The sequence below is a fragment of the Equus caballus genome, chromosome 20 (genome assembly GCF_041296265.1).
Source record: "Equus caballus isolate H_3958 breed thoroughbred chromosome 20, TB-T2T, whole genome shotgun sequence".
In the NCBI taxonomy this organism is placed as follows: domain Eukaryota; kingdom Metazoa; phylum Chordata; class Mammalia; order Perissodactyla; family Equidae; genus Equus; species Equus caballus.
In genome coordinates this window covers 24,626,636-24,641,091 of record NC_091703.1, presented here as the reverse complement: position 1 = coordinate 24,641,091, position 14,456 = coordinate 24,626,636, and the positions used below count along the sequence as shown (strand labels likewise).

Sequence of the window (14,456 nt, the reverse complement as noted above, 5' to 3'; positions counted from 1 at the left end):
TAATATAATGTTTGATATTGCTAGAGAGAGTGGCTCTGTTTTTTCACATCCTGGTGTTATTTGGTTGCAGTTACTGCCTATCGCTACTAGGTGGGGGTCAAGAGGCATGTATTCTGAACTCTCTGCCTTCCATGAGATCTCAGGCAGTGGAGCCAGGCTGGGCAGGTGGGGAGAGGGGTGCTTTCTCCTGTACGCTCTTGGGGTTTCCTTGCTCTGCTTTCTCTATCTGCTCTCCTGGGGTGTTGGCTTGATAAGGTCATCCCCCTGTGAAAGCTTTCCACCCAGTAGAGGGCTTCCGTCTAGGCTACAAGGGCCCACCAAGGATCCTTGATGTTCCTGTGAATGAACGTCCCCTCCCCTGTTCCTTCCCTCTCGGAGGTCTCCCACAGTCCTGGATTGCAGTCTTTAGGGGAGGGAGTGAAGTTTTGTCTTACCCTGTTCCACCTCTTCAAAGGGGAGCTCCAGCCTCTCTGCCCTCCATCGCATGGCTGTGTGGATCTTTCTGACATTTTTTTGTGTTGTGTTTGGATGTCCTCTGTTGGAGTGTGGATGTCCTTTTTGTTGTATGTTGGAGGGGAGAGATTACTGGGGAAGCTCACTCCACCATAGTGCTGACATCACTCTGGTTTTATTTTTTTAAACCTTTTGCTTTCTCATGCCCCTTTTTCACAGCTCCTGTTTCATCTATGCAACATTTTCCTGTAGGTCACTCTGTCCTTTGAGATTTAAATAAAATGTCTAGCTCCCAATCCCATACCTGATAGGAAATTTAATGCCTCCCTAGGTTTGTTTGTTTGTTTTTAATTCTAAGGGGTTTTATACTTATGGTCCCCTCTAGATCCAGTTTTCTTTGACCAATGATCTCCTGATATCATTTCTTACAGCCCATCCTGGCCCAGAGATGGAACATGCCTCTTTCCTTTGCTTTCCCAAACACCATTCAGCTTGTGTGGAGTGACTGTTCTTTGCTGAAGGTGTAAGGAAGTGGTGATATCACAGCCCTCCAGAGAGCACATTCTGTTCTTACAAATCCTTCAGCCACCCCATCACCAGGGACTCCTCACCCCCCATCTCTCTCAGCAGAATTCTCTCCTGTCTTGTTAATAGACCTGCCTCTATTCTTACCTTCCACTTTCAACCTGTTTGTGCTCATTTGTGCTCTTTCACTTGAATTATAAAGTTTTCTTTGTTTCTCTGTTGATACTTAAGTCAAAAAGGTGTTGCCAAACTTGTTCCCTCCTTAAGAGGATTCAGTGGATTGTATTTCAGGTTCCTGCTATTAAAATGACAATGTTTACACTTCAGTACATGAATGAAAAAATTTCTTTAAAGTTATTTCTTATTTCCTTTACTAACTCCATCTTGGGTGGAGATATCTTTGCTCTGATTGCTCAACTTGTTATTATTTCTGATAGCTAAGAGTCCTCTTATTTCTAAACAGAGGTCTAGGTTCCTCTTGGCAGTTGATGTGAGTTCCCTCAGCAATTCTACGTGTCAGGGTTCAATTACCTCTGGTGGTTTCCTGCTTCCTTGCCCTAAGTAAGGCTTATCTAGGATTTACTGAATATGTAATAAACATAAAACCATACAACCTCCAACAATAAAATATGACTCTAGAGAGTTCTGTGCTAATATGAACTTACCATTGTCCCTCTCTCAGATATTTGAATCACTGTTAGTCAGGTGTAAAAAACAGACTCATTACTATCAGTTTTCCTTTATTTACCTAATTTAGATTAACTTTTGCAGTGCATCTGCTCCTCACACCATACCTTTGGGTGCCAGTTCACTTGGGTTGTCATTTTTCTTGTATTAGGGCTGATAAACAACTGTGAAATTTTGTGATTAGTTTATTGTGTAACTGGCAATGTTCAGTTGACTAACTGTAACTGAAAAACACTATGAAAATATCTAGTGCAAAAAGCTGTGATATTGCAACAGGAATTCTTTTGCATTTGCTGCTGGGAATGTAAATTGGTACAATATCTTTGGAAAATTGGTTGACAGTACCTACCAATGTTTAATGTTTATGTACCACTTGACTCAGAAATGCCAGTCATGGGTGTGTTCCCAAACAAAATGAGTGCTTATGTACATCAATGGTTATGCACGAGAATGTTTATAGCATAATTAATCATAATAGTCAAAACAAAGAACAATTCAAATATCTAACAGTGGTAGGATAAATAAAATGTAGTATATTTACACAATGGAATACTATACAGTGAAAAGGAATACACCACTGCTATGTATAACAATGTGGATAAATCCCACTACCATAATGGTGGGAGAAAGAGGTCAGATATATAATTGTATGATTCTATTTACATAAAATTCAAGAATAAGCATAACTAACCTATGGTGATAGAAGTTAGAAGAGTAGTTACTATTTGAATGGGTATTGACTAGAAAGGAGTTGCTAGAGTACTAGAAATGTTCTGTACCTTGATGTGGGAGGTAGTTACATGGGTGTATACCTATGTAAAAAACTAAAGAACTGTACATTCAAGATTAGTTCACCTTACTTACTCTAAGTTATACCTTGACTTAAAAAATATCATGTGATATGTTCTAGAACTAGGGAAGGAAGAATTTGAGAGACTTTCTTTATTTGGAAGTAAAATAATACTTTCAGGGCCAGATGTTACCTAGAAGAATTGCCTTGTGTAGAAGTCCTTTCTTCTTTTATTCTATTAACAGATATGTCTCCGACTAGAACAGGTGTGGTTAAAACTCCTCTCGCTTCCTTACTGGGGATTGTCCACTGAATTTGCTTGCACACCATCGTAAGCACTGTGGTGAATACAAGTCATAAATCACATTCCCTGCATTCCTGAAGCTTACAATCTAATAGACAAGACTAATGTGAAGGGAATTTGGAAGACGGTGGTATAGAAGGATCCTGAACTCGCCTTCTCCCACTGACACGACAAATCTACAACTACCTGTGGAACAGTTTCCTCTGACAGAGATCTGGAAACTGCTTAAAAAGAACCTCCACGACAAGGGACAACACAGAGAGGGGTGGAAGAGGCAGAAATACAGGCCTACTCAGGAAAAAAACCACCACCCTAGCCATAGGACCGCACAGCCAGGAGAGATCTCCAAGGGACACAGCTTTTCTCAGAGGAGTGGGGGATCTGAGCTCTACATTAGGCACCATAACCCTTAGACCCAGCACAACAGAGATGAGATCTCATAATACCTAGCTTTGCTGACCTTGAAAACCAGTGGGAAATGTGCCCAGGAAATACTGTAGAAGTTTAGGGACAGAAAAGCCTGCTCTTAAAGGGCCCACACACAGACTCACTTGACCTGGAAACCAGCACAAAAACACCAGATAGAAAAGTGCGTAGACCATTGGAAAAAGAGACTCACTTACTAAGCTCAGAGCACAACCTGGAAAGACAGGAGGTGGCTGGGCTCCCCAACCCCCACCCAGGGACTGAGACACTAGCAGCAGCCATTCCTGTGGCCTCGTTCAGTCATGCTCACACAGTTGCTGGCAGGTGCCATTGGAATCCTTCCTCTAGCTTGTTAGCATAGGGGTCTGTCCTGCCCACTAGAGCACCCAAGGTAATTAAGCACTGCCAGGCAGCACAGGCAGCCCAACCCAGGCACCAGCCTCTCCCACCAGCAAGTCTGCAGTGGTGCCTTTGGGCCTGCAGTTGTGGGGCATGGGGGCTTGCAGTGGACTTTTGCCACTGGCCATCACAAACAGCCATGCAGGGGATCTGCCCCACTTTCCAACACTGGAAACTGTTGTGTACTTCTGTGCCTGGGGCTGGCCTCACCCACCTGTGCTCCTGAGGCAGCTGTGTACCACAGGCCAGCATAACTGAATCAGGCCTGCCCCACACAAAAGAGAGCTGAGAACAGTGGCCTGCCGAGAGACTACACTAAAGACATGCTGCAATTGTGAGTCCCTGAGCCTAGCAACCAGCCACAGTGGGTGCCTGACTTGCTTAGCAATAAAACAGCAGTGGTTGTGGTTGTTAGACTTCACAGACAGTGGTACTGGGAGCTTGCCCTGTCCAATAAAGTGACTGTAGCAGCTGCACATGGTTAAGCCTTACAACCAGCTAGCCTGAGATCCTAGCCTACCCATATGCCTGCAGCAATAGCAACCCTGCCACAACAGAAGGGCACATGCAGTCCACAGAGAGGACCCTCCTGGAGCATTTGGCATGGGTGATGAGAGGGAGCATGGTGCTGGGCCCCATAAGGCGTCTCTTACATAAGGCCATATTTCCAAGATTGGGAGATGTAACTGATCTACCTAATACACAGAAATAAGCACAGAGAAGTAGGCCAAGTGAGGAGATAAAGGAATATATTTCAAATAAGGGAACAGGACTAATCCTCAGAAAAAGAACTAAACAAAACAGAGATAAATAATCTGCCTGATAAAGAGTATAAACTAATAGTCATAAGGATACTCACTGATCTGGAGAGAGGAATAGATTAATACAGTGAGAACTTCAATAAAGAATTGGAAAATATTAAAAAGAACGAGTTAGAGCTAAAGAATACATAATGGAAATGAAAAATTCACTAGAGGGAATCAACAGCAGAGTAGATGACACAGAAGAACATTCAGCAATCTGGATGAAAGGGAAGAGAAAGTCACCCAAGCTGAACAGAAAAAAGAAAAAACATTAAAAAGAATGAGGACAGTCTAGGGGACTTCTGGGACAACATCAAGTGCACTAACATCTTCTATTATAGGTGTCCCAGAAGAAGAGAGACAAAGTGGCAGAGAAATTACTTGAAGATGTAATAGCTGAAAACTTCCCTAACCTGGGGAAGGAAACAGATATCCAGGTACAGACAGCACCTGTACAAACAAGTACCAAACAACACAGCACCTGTACAAACACAGTACCAAACAAGATGAACCCAATGAGATTTGCACCAAGACACATTATCATTAAAGTGTCAAGAATTAAAGATAATGAGAGAATCTAAAAGCTGCAAAAAAAAAAAAAAGTGCAACAAGTTACATATGACGGAAATCCCGTAAGGCTATCAGCTGAGTTCTCAGCAGAAACCTTACAGGCTAGAAGAGAGTGGTACAATATACTCAAAGTGCTGAAAGGAAAAAACCTACAGCCAAGAATACTCTACCCAGCAAGGTTATCATTCAGAGTGTAAAAAGAGAGAAAGAGTTTTTCAGACAAGCAAAAGCTAAAGGAGTTCATAACTACTAAACTGCCCTTACAAGAAATGTTAAAGGGACTTATTTAAGTGGAAAAGAAAATGCCACATATAGGAATAAGAAAATTATTAAAGAAAAAAAATCACTGGTAAAGGAAATATAAGTTAAAGGTAGTGGATCAACCACCTATAAAGTTAGTATGAAGGTCAAAAGACAAAAGTACTGAAATGATCTATATGAGAGGTTAAGGGATACACAAAAATAAAAGAGGTAAACTATAATATCAAAAACATAAAACATAGAAGGGGGAATAAAAGTGTAGGGCTTTCTTTAGTAAGAGATCAAACTTAAGAGACCATCAACTTAATATAGATTGCTACTTTGTTACATATGAACCTCATAGAAATTATAGACTAAAGCCTGTAATAAATAGACAAAAAATAAACTGAAAGGAACCCAAACATAACACTAGAGAAAGCCATAAATCATAAAGGACATGAGCAAGAGAAGAAGAAAAGAACAGAGAATAACTACAAAAACATCCAGAAAAAAAGTGACAAAATGGCAATAAGTACATACTTATCAATAGTTACTTTAAATGTAAAAGGACTGAATGCTCCAATCAAAATATGTGGGGTGGCCAAATGGATAAGAAAAATAAGACCCATATATATTGCTATATGCAAGAGACACACTTCAGACCTAAAGACTCTCGGAAACTGAAAATGAAGGAATGGAAAAAGATACCCCATGCAAATAGAAATGAAAAGAAAGCTTGGGTAACAATACTTATATCAGACAAAGTTGACTTTAAAATAAAAACTGTAACAAGAGACAAAGAAGAGAATTACTTAATGATAAAGGGAATAATCTAACAAGAGGACATAAGATTTGTAAATATCTACGCTATCAAAAAGAAGCACCTAAATACATAAAGCAAATATTAACAGACGTAAAAGGAGAAATTGGAAGTAGCACAATAATAGCAGGGAACTTAAACACTCTATTTACATCAATGGATAGGTCATCCAGACAGAAGATCAATAAGGCAACATTGGCCTTAAATGACACATTAGACAAGATGGACTTAGCAGATATACACAGAATATTCCACCCAGAAACTGCAGAACACACATTTTTTTTTAAGATTGGTACCTGAGCTAACATCTGTTGCCAATCTTCTTTTTTTTTTCTTCTTCTTCTCCCCAAAACCCCCTAGTACATAGTTGTATATTCCAGTTGTAGGTCCCTCTGGTTGTGCTTTATGGGATGCCACATGGCCTGATGAGTGGTGCCATGTCCATGCCCAGGACCTGAACCGGTGAAACTCTGGGCCACCGAAGCAGAGCGCATGAACTTAACCACTTGGCCACGGGGTTGGTCCCCTACACATTGTTTTTGAATACACACGGAACATTCTCCAGGATAGATCACATATTAGGCCACGAAACAAGTCTCAATAAATTGAAGAAGACTGAAATAATACCAAGCATCTTTTCTGACCACAACAGTATGAAACCAGAAATCGATTACAAGAAGAAAACTGAAAAAGCCACAAATATGGAGAGAGTAAACAAAATGCTACTGAACAACTATTGAGTCAATGAATAAATCAAAGGAGAGATCAAAGACTACCTAGAGACAAATGAAAATAAAAATACAACATACCAAAATTTATGGGATCAGCAAAAGCAGTTCTCAGCAGGAAGTTTATGGCAATACAGACAGACCTCAAGAAACAAGAAAAATCTCAAACAGTCTAACAATATGCCTAAAGGAACTAGAAAAAGAAGAACAAAGCCCAAAATCAGTAGAAGGAAGGAAATAAAAATCAGAGAGGAAATAAATGAAATAGAGACTAAAAAGACAATAGAAAAGATCAATGAAACTAAGAGCCAGTTCTTTGAAAAGATAAAATTGACAAAATTTTAGCCAGACTCACCAAGAAAAAAAGAGAGCAGACTCAAAGAAATAAACAGGATTATAAGAGAATGCTATGAAAATCTATATGCCAACAAATTGGATAATCTAGAAGTAGAAAAATTCTTAGAATCGTATAACCTTCCAAAACTGAGTCAAGAAGAAATAGAGAATCTGAATAGACTGATCACTAGAAAGGAGATTGAAACAGTAATCAAAAACCTCCCCAAAACAAACGTCCAAGACCAGATGGCTTCCCTGGTGAATACTACCAAACATTCAGAGAAGATTTAATACCTATCCTTCTCAAACTTCCAAAAAATTGAAGAGGAGGGGATGCTTCCTAACTCATTCTATGAGGCCAACTTTACCCTGATACCAAAATCAAACAAGGACAACACAAAAAAAGAAAATTACAGGCCAGTATGACTGATGAACATAGACGCAAAAATCCTCAACAAAATATTAGTAAATCAAATACAACAATACATTAAAAAGATCATACATCATGATCAAATGGGATTTATTCCAGGGATGCAGAGATGGTTAACATCTGTAAATCAATCGACATGATACACAGCATTAACAAAATGAAGGATAAAAATCATATGATGATCTCAATGGATGCAGAAAAAGCATTTGACAAGATGCAGCATCCATTTATGTTAGAAACTCTGAATGAAATGAGTATAGAAGGAAAGTACCTCAACATAATAAAGACCATATATGACAAACCCACAGCTAACGTCATCCTTAATGATGAAAAACTGAAAGCTATCCCTCGAAGAAAGAAACAAGACAGGGATGCCTACTTTCACCACTGCTATTTAACGTTGTATTGGAAGTTCTGGGCAGAGGGATTAGGCAAGAAAAAGAAATAAAAGGAATCCAGGGGCCAGCCCCATGGCTGAGTGACTAAATTTGCGTGCTTTGCTTCAGAAGCCCAGGATTTCAGTGGTTTGGATCCTGGCCACAGACATGGCACCGCTCATCAAGCCATGCTGAGGCAGTGTCCCACATGCCACAACTAGAAGGACCCACAACTAAAAAAATATATACAACTATGTACCAGGGGGCTTTGGGGAGAAAAAGGAAAAATAAAATCTTAGAAAAAAAAGGAATCCAAATTGAAGAACCCACCTAAAAAATGGGCAAAAGATCTGAACAGACATTTTCCCAAAGAAGATATACAGGTGGCCAATAGGCACATGAAAAGATGTTCAGTATTACTAATTATTATGAAAATGCAAATCACAACTACAATGAGATATCATCTCACACCTGTCAGAATGGCTATAATTAACAAGACAGGAAATAACAACTGTGGGAGACGATGTGGAGAAAAGGGAACCCTCATACACTGCTGGTGAGAATGCAAACTGGTGTAGCCACTATGGAAAATAGTATGGATAAAGAACATGTGGTGTATATATATATATATATATATATATATATACCTACACAATGGAATACTATTCAGCCATAAAAAAGATGATATCTTGCCATTTGTGACAATATGTATGGATCTTGCAGGCATTATGTTAGACAGAATAAGTCAGACAGAGAAAGCTGAATGATTTCACTCATGTGGAAGATAAAAAAAAAAAAAAAAAACACCAACAGCAAACAAACACATAGGTATAGAGAATAGATTGGTGGTTACCAGAGAGGAAGGGAGGAGGGAAGAGGGAGAAAGCAGTAAAGGGCACATGTGTATGGTGACAGATGGCATTTAGACTTTGGTTGGCGAACGTGGCATAGCCTACACAGAAACTGAAATATAATGATGTACACCTGAAATTTACACAATGTTATAAACCAATGTTACTTCAATTTAAAAAAATTAGTCAACTAAAACTTTGCAAAAATCCTCAAAAACTCAGAAGCCATCTCATCCTATATAAATTGCCATAAACTTTATAAATAGTTGCTTTTAAAAAACAAATATTTTGATAAACATATACATTAGTAAATATGGCAATTGGCCATTCAGCCAATCGAGTTTTTGTGAGCTGACTAGAATGGTAAGGTACAGAGCATGGTAGAATTAGCCTCACATTCCAGAGATACTAACTTAGTTTCGTAGATAAGGGAGCAAAGTTAATATCTGTTGTGTGAGTAGGGTATAGTTGCATGTTCTTTAGAAACCTGAAGGCTATGGAGTAGGTGATTCGAGCTTGTGTTAACATTTGAGAACTACAACAAAAAAGAGTTCACAAAGCATATTAATTAAAGGATAAAAAATGTAATATGTAATATAGCTAATTGCCAGAGAACCTCCTACCAAGCTTTTCAGAAAATACATGTAATGTCATTTGAGCTCTTAGGAAGAAGGAATAAATACAAAGTTAGAGAGCACCGTGTGCGAGCATATACGAGAAAATTGTCACGTCCAGATCTAGGATGGTATTTGGCACATGGTATGACATGTTATCTTCACTGCAAACACTTTTTTACGCATATGGTTCCTCCAGCTAGAGGAGCTTATCCACAGTCTATTTTATCAATAGTGAAGACACCTAGACTGAAAATAATCAAAATAATCTTGCATTAAACAGAATCAACTTATATTTGACCAAGAAAGCAGTGTATATTTTATAGATACACTTTTTTCATTAAGCCATTACCGCAGAAAATACTGTATACTGATGGTGTAGGATAGTTCCATGCCTACATGCTAAGCATTAATTGCTTTGTAACAGGAGTTTAGGAGTGTAGGTTAACTATAAGGGATTTGCTATGGATTCTATGAGTCTTATGTCTGGCTAATTTTAAACAAAAAATGTCCTTTTTTTCAGTTTAAAAATGGTTTTATGATTTGAAATATCCTTTTTTCTGATGTACAGCATTGGGCGTATAGTAATATGATTTAAAGATGAAGCTTTCAAAAAGGAGTCTTGGAATAAACTCCTTGATTATGTGTGACTGCTCCAATAAAGTAAAATTATGTTCAGTAGCTAATATGTGAATACAATATGTTAAGTAAAGCCAAATTCATTCTCTTTTAATATATTTTTAAATAAAAAAGTGACACATCAACAAAAACAAGACTAATGTAAATGAAATATTTACAGAACTTAGTATTACTATTTTTTTCCTAAATTGCAAATTGTGAGTGCAGAATTCTCCTGGAGTTCAGGAGAAAGAAAGATCAGTGAGAAAGGGAGTGAGTGATTTTAAGGAAGGAGGAGGGACTTGAGGTGAGTTTTTAAAACTAGATGGGTAGACAAAATGTCACAGAGTCCTTCACTTTACTGTACTTGTTTGAAGAACCATAGAGCTTGCTAGAGCTGGAATAATGACCTGCCAAAAGGCAGGGTATTTGTCAAATAGGGGAAATAAACCAAGAAGAGGATTGTAGACTTCTCAGGAGATCCAGGCTTGGACCCTGAACTGGCAGTGGTCTGGGCTCAAGGGGCTGGGAAGACAGAAATAAGAGAGGCGTGTAGGAATAAGGAATGAACTGAGGTCTGAACTAGACCCTACAAACCAGTGGGAAGTATTCTACAGAGATCCTTTCTTTCCTAATAAAGCAATTATTCTTATTGCACTAAAAAACCCAAAATGTGTGTATGTGATAGGCTGACTTATTTTCAGAAAAGTACAGAAAGTTGGGGGGGGGGGTGCGATATTAATTCCTCCTTAATGCTTTCTCTTCTTTCACCCCACTCATCGGTCTGCAAAACACATACACTTGTAGACACACACACACACACACACACACGCTTACTTCATACGCTTGGTATTGGCAAGGAATAAGGTGTTTATCTAACGTTGCTAGTCTGTAATGGGTGGAGCTGGGAGGAGACAGAAAGGTTGGCAGATATATGAAGACAAGTGTAATTCACATCTGCTGGTTCTGTTCATGCCACCAGAAGTCTGACTCATCTGCTGTGCTCTCGTCTGCACATAATTGCTTTTGAAAAGATTTTCTGGCTTCAAAGAAATCAAATCAAATTTGTTACCAAGCAAATTGAAATTTGCAGGCTACAGCCTTGCTAGAAGTTCTAAATATCATTGAAAAGAAGATTTCAATCTCACTCTGTTTCTACTTTTTCTAAGGAGCTGTTTTTGTGCTGTTGGGCCCCTTCCTACCTAGAATGGAACAAAGGTATGATTTAAAATATTTTTTGTACAGAATTTAGGATTGATGTTTTTTGGTAGTATGTCTTCGCCTCTTCTGGAGAAAAGGTACAAAACTGAAAGCTCTTGGTGGGAGGCGGGTGTGGAGCTCATGAGAGTAAAACAATTTTTGGGTGTACAGTATGTACTATTTCAGGAACATCTGATTCACAACTCACTCAGTTTGGGTACTGTGCTTGCCTTCTCCATGCCCTGCTTGCCTTGTGTCGCCTATCTGCCTGAGCCCTCTCTCTCCACCCCCTGTCCATGTCACCCGATCCCCTTACCAGTGACATCTCCTTTTCTGTGGATTCCCTTAATTTTTCTCTGGCTGCCAGCAGATCTTGTTTTAAGAACTTCCCTTCTGTCAGTACATAACCTCCTGCTTTGCTCAGGGCTCAGTAAGCTTTAGGACCAAGAGAGATGCTAAAGTTTCAAGGCTGAAAGGGCCTGGAGGATTCAGGGTTTGGAGTTGAGGGGTGCTTTGGACTAAGAAGTACCTTGAACTCATGGCTCAAAAGGGCAGTCAATCTTAAAGCTCCTAGCAGTCTTCTTATGCTATTAATTGAGAAGAAAATGCTGTCTTCTTAATTGGGTAGATAAGATTTTGTGGACTGGGTTAGAACTTAGTTGCCATTTACAACTTGTTTCTGTGGGGAAATATTCACTGCGATACAAAGAAACCTTTAGACTGCAACCTAGTCATATTGGGGGTACTATCTGCAGGATATTGAACTTTAAAATGTCAATGTAACATGTGGGTAAGTGCTAGTTCTCAAGTAAACTTGAAGCCATTCTAAAGATACTCTAGGAATGGTGGCATACTTAAGTCCCAGATTTGTAAAAAAGGTTTTGTAAGAATCACTGTCATGGGCCATTTATTGCAATTTATTCTTCCAACAACTGTTAATCGGAATCCACATGTGCTAGGCTCTGGGAGTATAATGGCAGACTCATGCAGACATGGTTCCTTCTCTCATGTGGCTTTCAGTATTTTAGGGGATACAGATATTAATTAATCTCATAATTAAAAATGAAGTTACGAGTTTGATAAGTCATATGCAAGAAAGATACATGGTGCTATGACAGTATGTAATAGTAGGACTTCGCCTTCTCTGGGGAGTCAGAGAAGACTTCTTAGTGGAGATGATAATTGAACAGTGATCTAGAGGATAAGGAGAATTCTATCTGTGAAGAAGGGATCAAAGAAGTATATTCTAGGTATAGGGTTGTGCTTTGAGGAAATGAAAATCAGCTGGGCGTTGTTAGGAGAAAGAGCATAGTTCAAAACGAGCTGGAGGAAGTAATTAGGGGTCACTGTCACCTCCTAGGCTATATTAGGAATTTTATTCTTTTTCCTAGGAACAATGGAAGGATGTTGATTCTTTTTTGAGAGGTGGGGGAAAGGTTGATAGGATAAGATTATTTTGAAATTTCCATTTTAAATATGTTATTCTAGCCATAGTGAAGGAATAGAGAGTGAACGCAGGATGAGCAGTTAGGGGGCTATGGCAGTGGGCAAGGAGGGAGGTGATGGTAGCTGGGATTAGGGTGGTGGAGCAGCATGGTTGTGAGATAGATTCAAAAGGTAAAATTGATGGACTTGAATTGAATGTGGGATAGTGAGAGAAAGGGAGGTATCAAAGAGAGCAGGGGGTGTCATGGTGGACACTTGAAGGTTGAGGGATGGGTGAGATGTGCTGAGATGAATTTGGGCCACGCTAAATTTTAGGTGTCTTTAAGACATCTTAATGGATATGTACAAAGACAGTTTGCTTTACAGATATGGCTCAGGTCTGCTCATAAATGTGTTTGAGAGTCCTTTGTGTTCAGGAGCCACAGGTCTGGATGAGATCCCTTAGGGCAAAATGTCAAATGGAGAGGGGGTAGAACGGAGCCTTGAGGAACTACAACATTAATGGCCAGGTAGGAGAAGGATGAGTTTACAGAGGAAACAGAAAGAATGGCCAGACATGCAGGAAGAAAACTAGTAAACTGTTGGGTGTGCAGAAACAGCAACTACAAAAAGCATGTGTGGCTGGAAAGGAGAGGAGAAAGAGAGCTAGCTGGAGACTATGTGAGGATGAGCCTGTCTTTTTTAAATAAGAGAGATTTGGACTTTATGCTGTATGATTCTACTTATATATCATTTGCCAAAAGACAACATTATAAGGGTAGAGAATGAATCAGTGGTTGCCAAGGGAGAGTCGCACTGAGGGTGTGACTGCCAAGGGCAGTCCTTGGGAGTTCCACCAAGCAAATTCCTTAGTGGTGGTGAAAGAGTTCTATATCTTCATTGGAGCTGCAATGAAGTGACATTGGAATAAAGTTTGTACTCTAGTTAACAGTGTTGTACCAATATCAATTTCTTGGTTTCGATATTGTAACACAGTGATACAGTGATGTAAGATGTCACTATGAGGGGAAGCTAGTTGAAGGGTACAGGGGACTCTGGGCTATTTTTGCAAATTCCTGAGAGTCTGTTTCAAAATAGACTTTTGAGCTTATTTCACAGGTTCATATTATTTTATTTTAAACTTTATTTCAAAATAAAAAGTTGTAAGAAGTCAATGAGAGAAAGCGCGTGAGAGATGAACAGTGAAAAGGTGTTCTCGAGTAATATCTTTTTTTCTTTGTCTTTAGTATTTTGTCCTTCAGGTGCAGCCTAATTAGTATTATCATCATTATTACTCATGTATAATGTACAGGAAGCACTTCTCTTCTTAAAGTATAACTCAAAACCCCAAGGTCTTGCCGCTAGAAGACACTTTCCAGAAGCAGTCTTAAAGAGCCAAACTCCTTTGCAGTAGGACCTTCTGTGTTGATTCTAGCTAGTGGCAGGGGTGGGCTGCTCCCTCCTGAAAGGGCAAGCTTTATTTACAATTATATATCACAATAAGTGAGGAGTGCATATACTTTGAAAAGGCATATTTAAAATACCAGTTTCCCTACTATTTTTATTATGCAATATAATATATACAGAAAAGTCATAAAACGTAAATGAGTTTTAACACGTGTAAAGCAAACACCAGTGTAACCCATGTGAAAACCCATAGCATACCTTGGGACCAGCCCGATGGCGCAGTGGTTAAATTCGCATGTTCCACTTCAGTGGCCCAGGTTTGGACGCTTCCAATCCCAGGTGCAGACCTACACACCAGTTGTCAAGCCATACTGTGGTAGGCATCCCACATATAAAGTAAGGAAGATGGGCATGGATGTTAACCCAGGGCCAGTCCTCCTCAGCAAGAAGAGG

The 14,456-nt window shown here is 39.4% G+C and overlaps 1 protein-coding gene across 12 annotated transcripts in view; it reads left to right on the top strand.

Annotated features, from left to right (window-relative positions):
* CMAH (cytidine monophospho-N-acetylneuraminic acid hydroxylase) overlaps window positions 1-14,456 on the top strand; it is a 351,661-nt gene that overhangs the window by 229,773 nt on the left and 107,432 nt on the right. For 7 of the 12 annotated variants that reach the window (XM_070244986.1, XM_070244988.1, XM_070244983.1 and 4 more), the window contains one exon: window positions 11,141-11,189. The exons of the other annotated variants lie outside the window; for them this stretch is intronic. In XM_070244986.1, coding sequence (XP_070101087.1) covers window positions 11,179-11,189 — 11 coding nt within the window. In that variant the 5' untranslated portion in view covers window positions 11,141-11,178. The remainder of the gene's footprint in view (window positions 1-11,140; window positions 11,190-14,456) is intronic. 12 annotated transcript variants of the gene reach the window in all.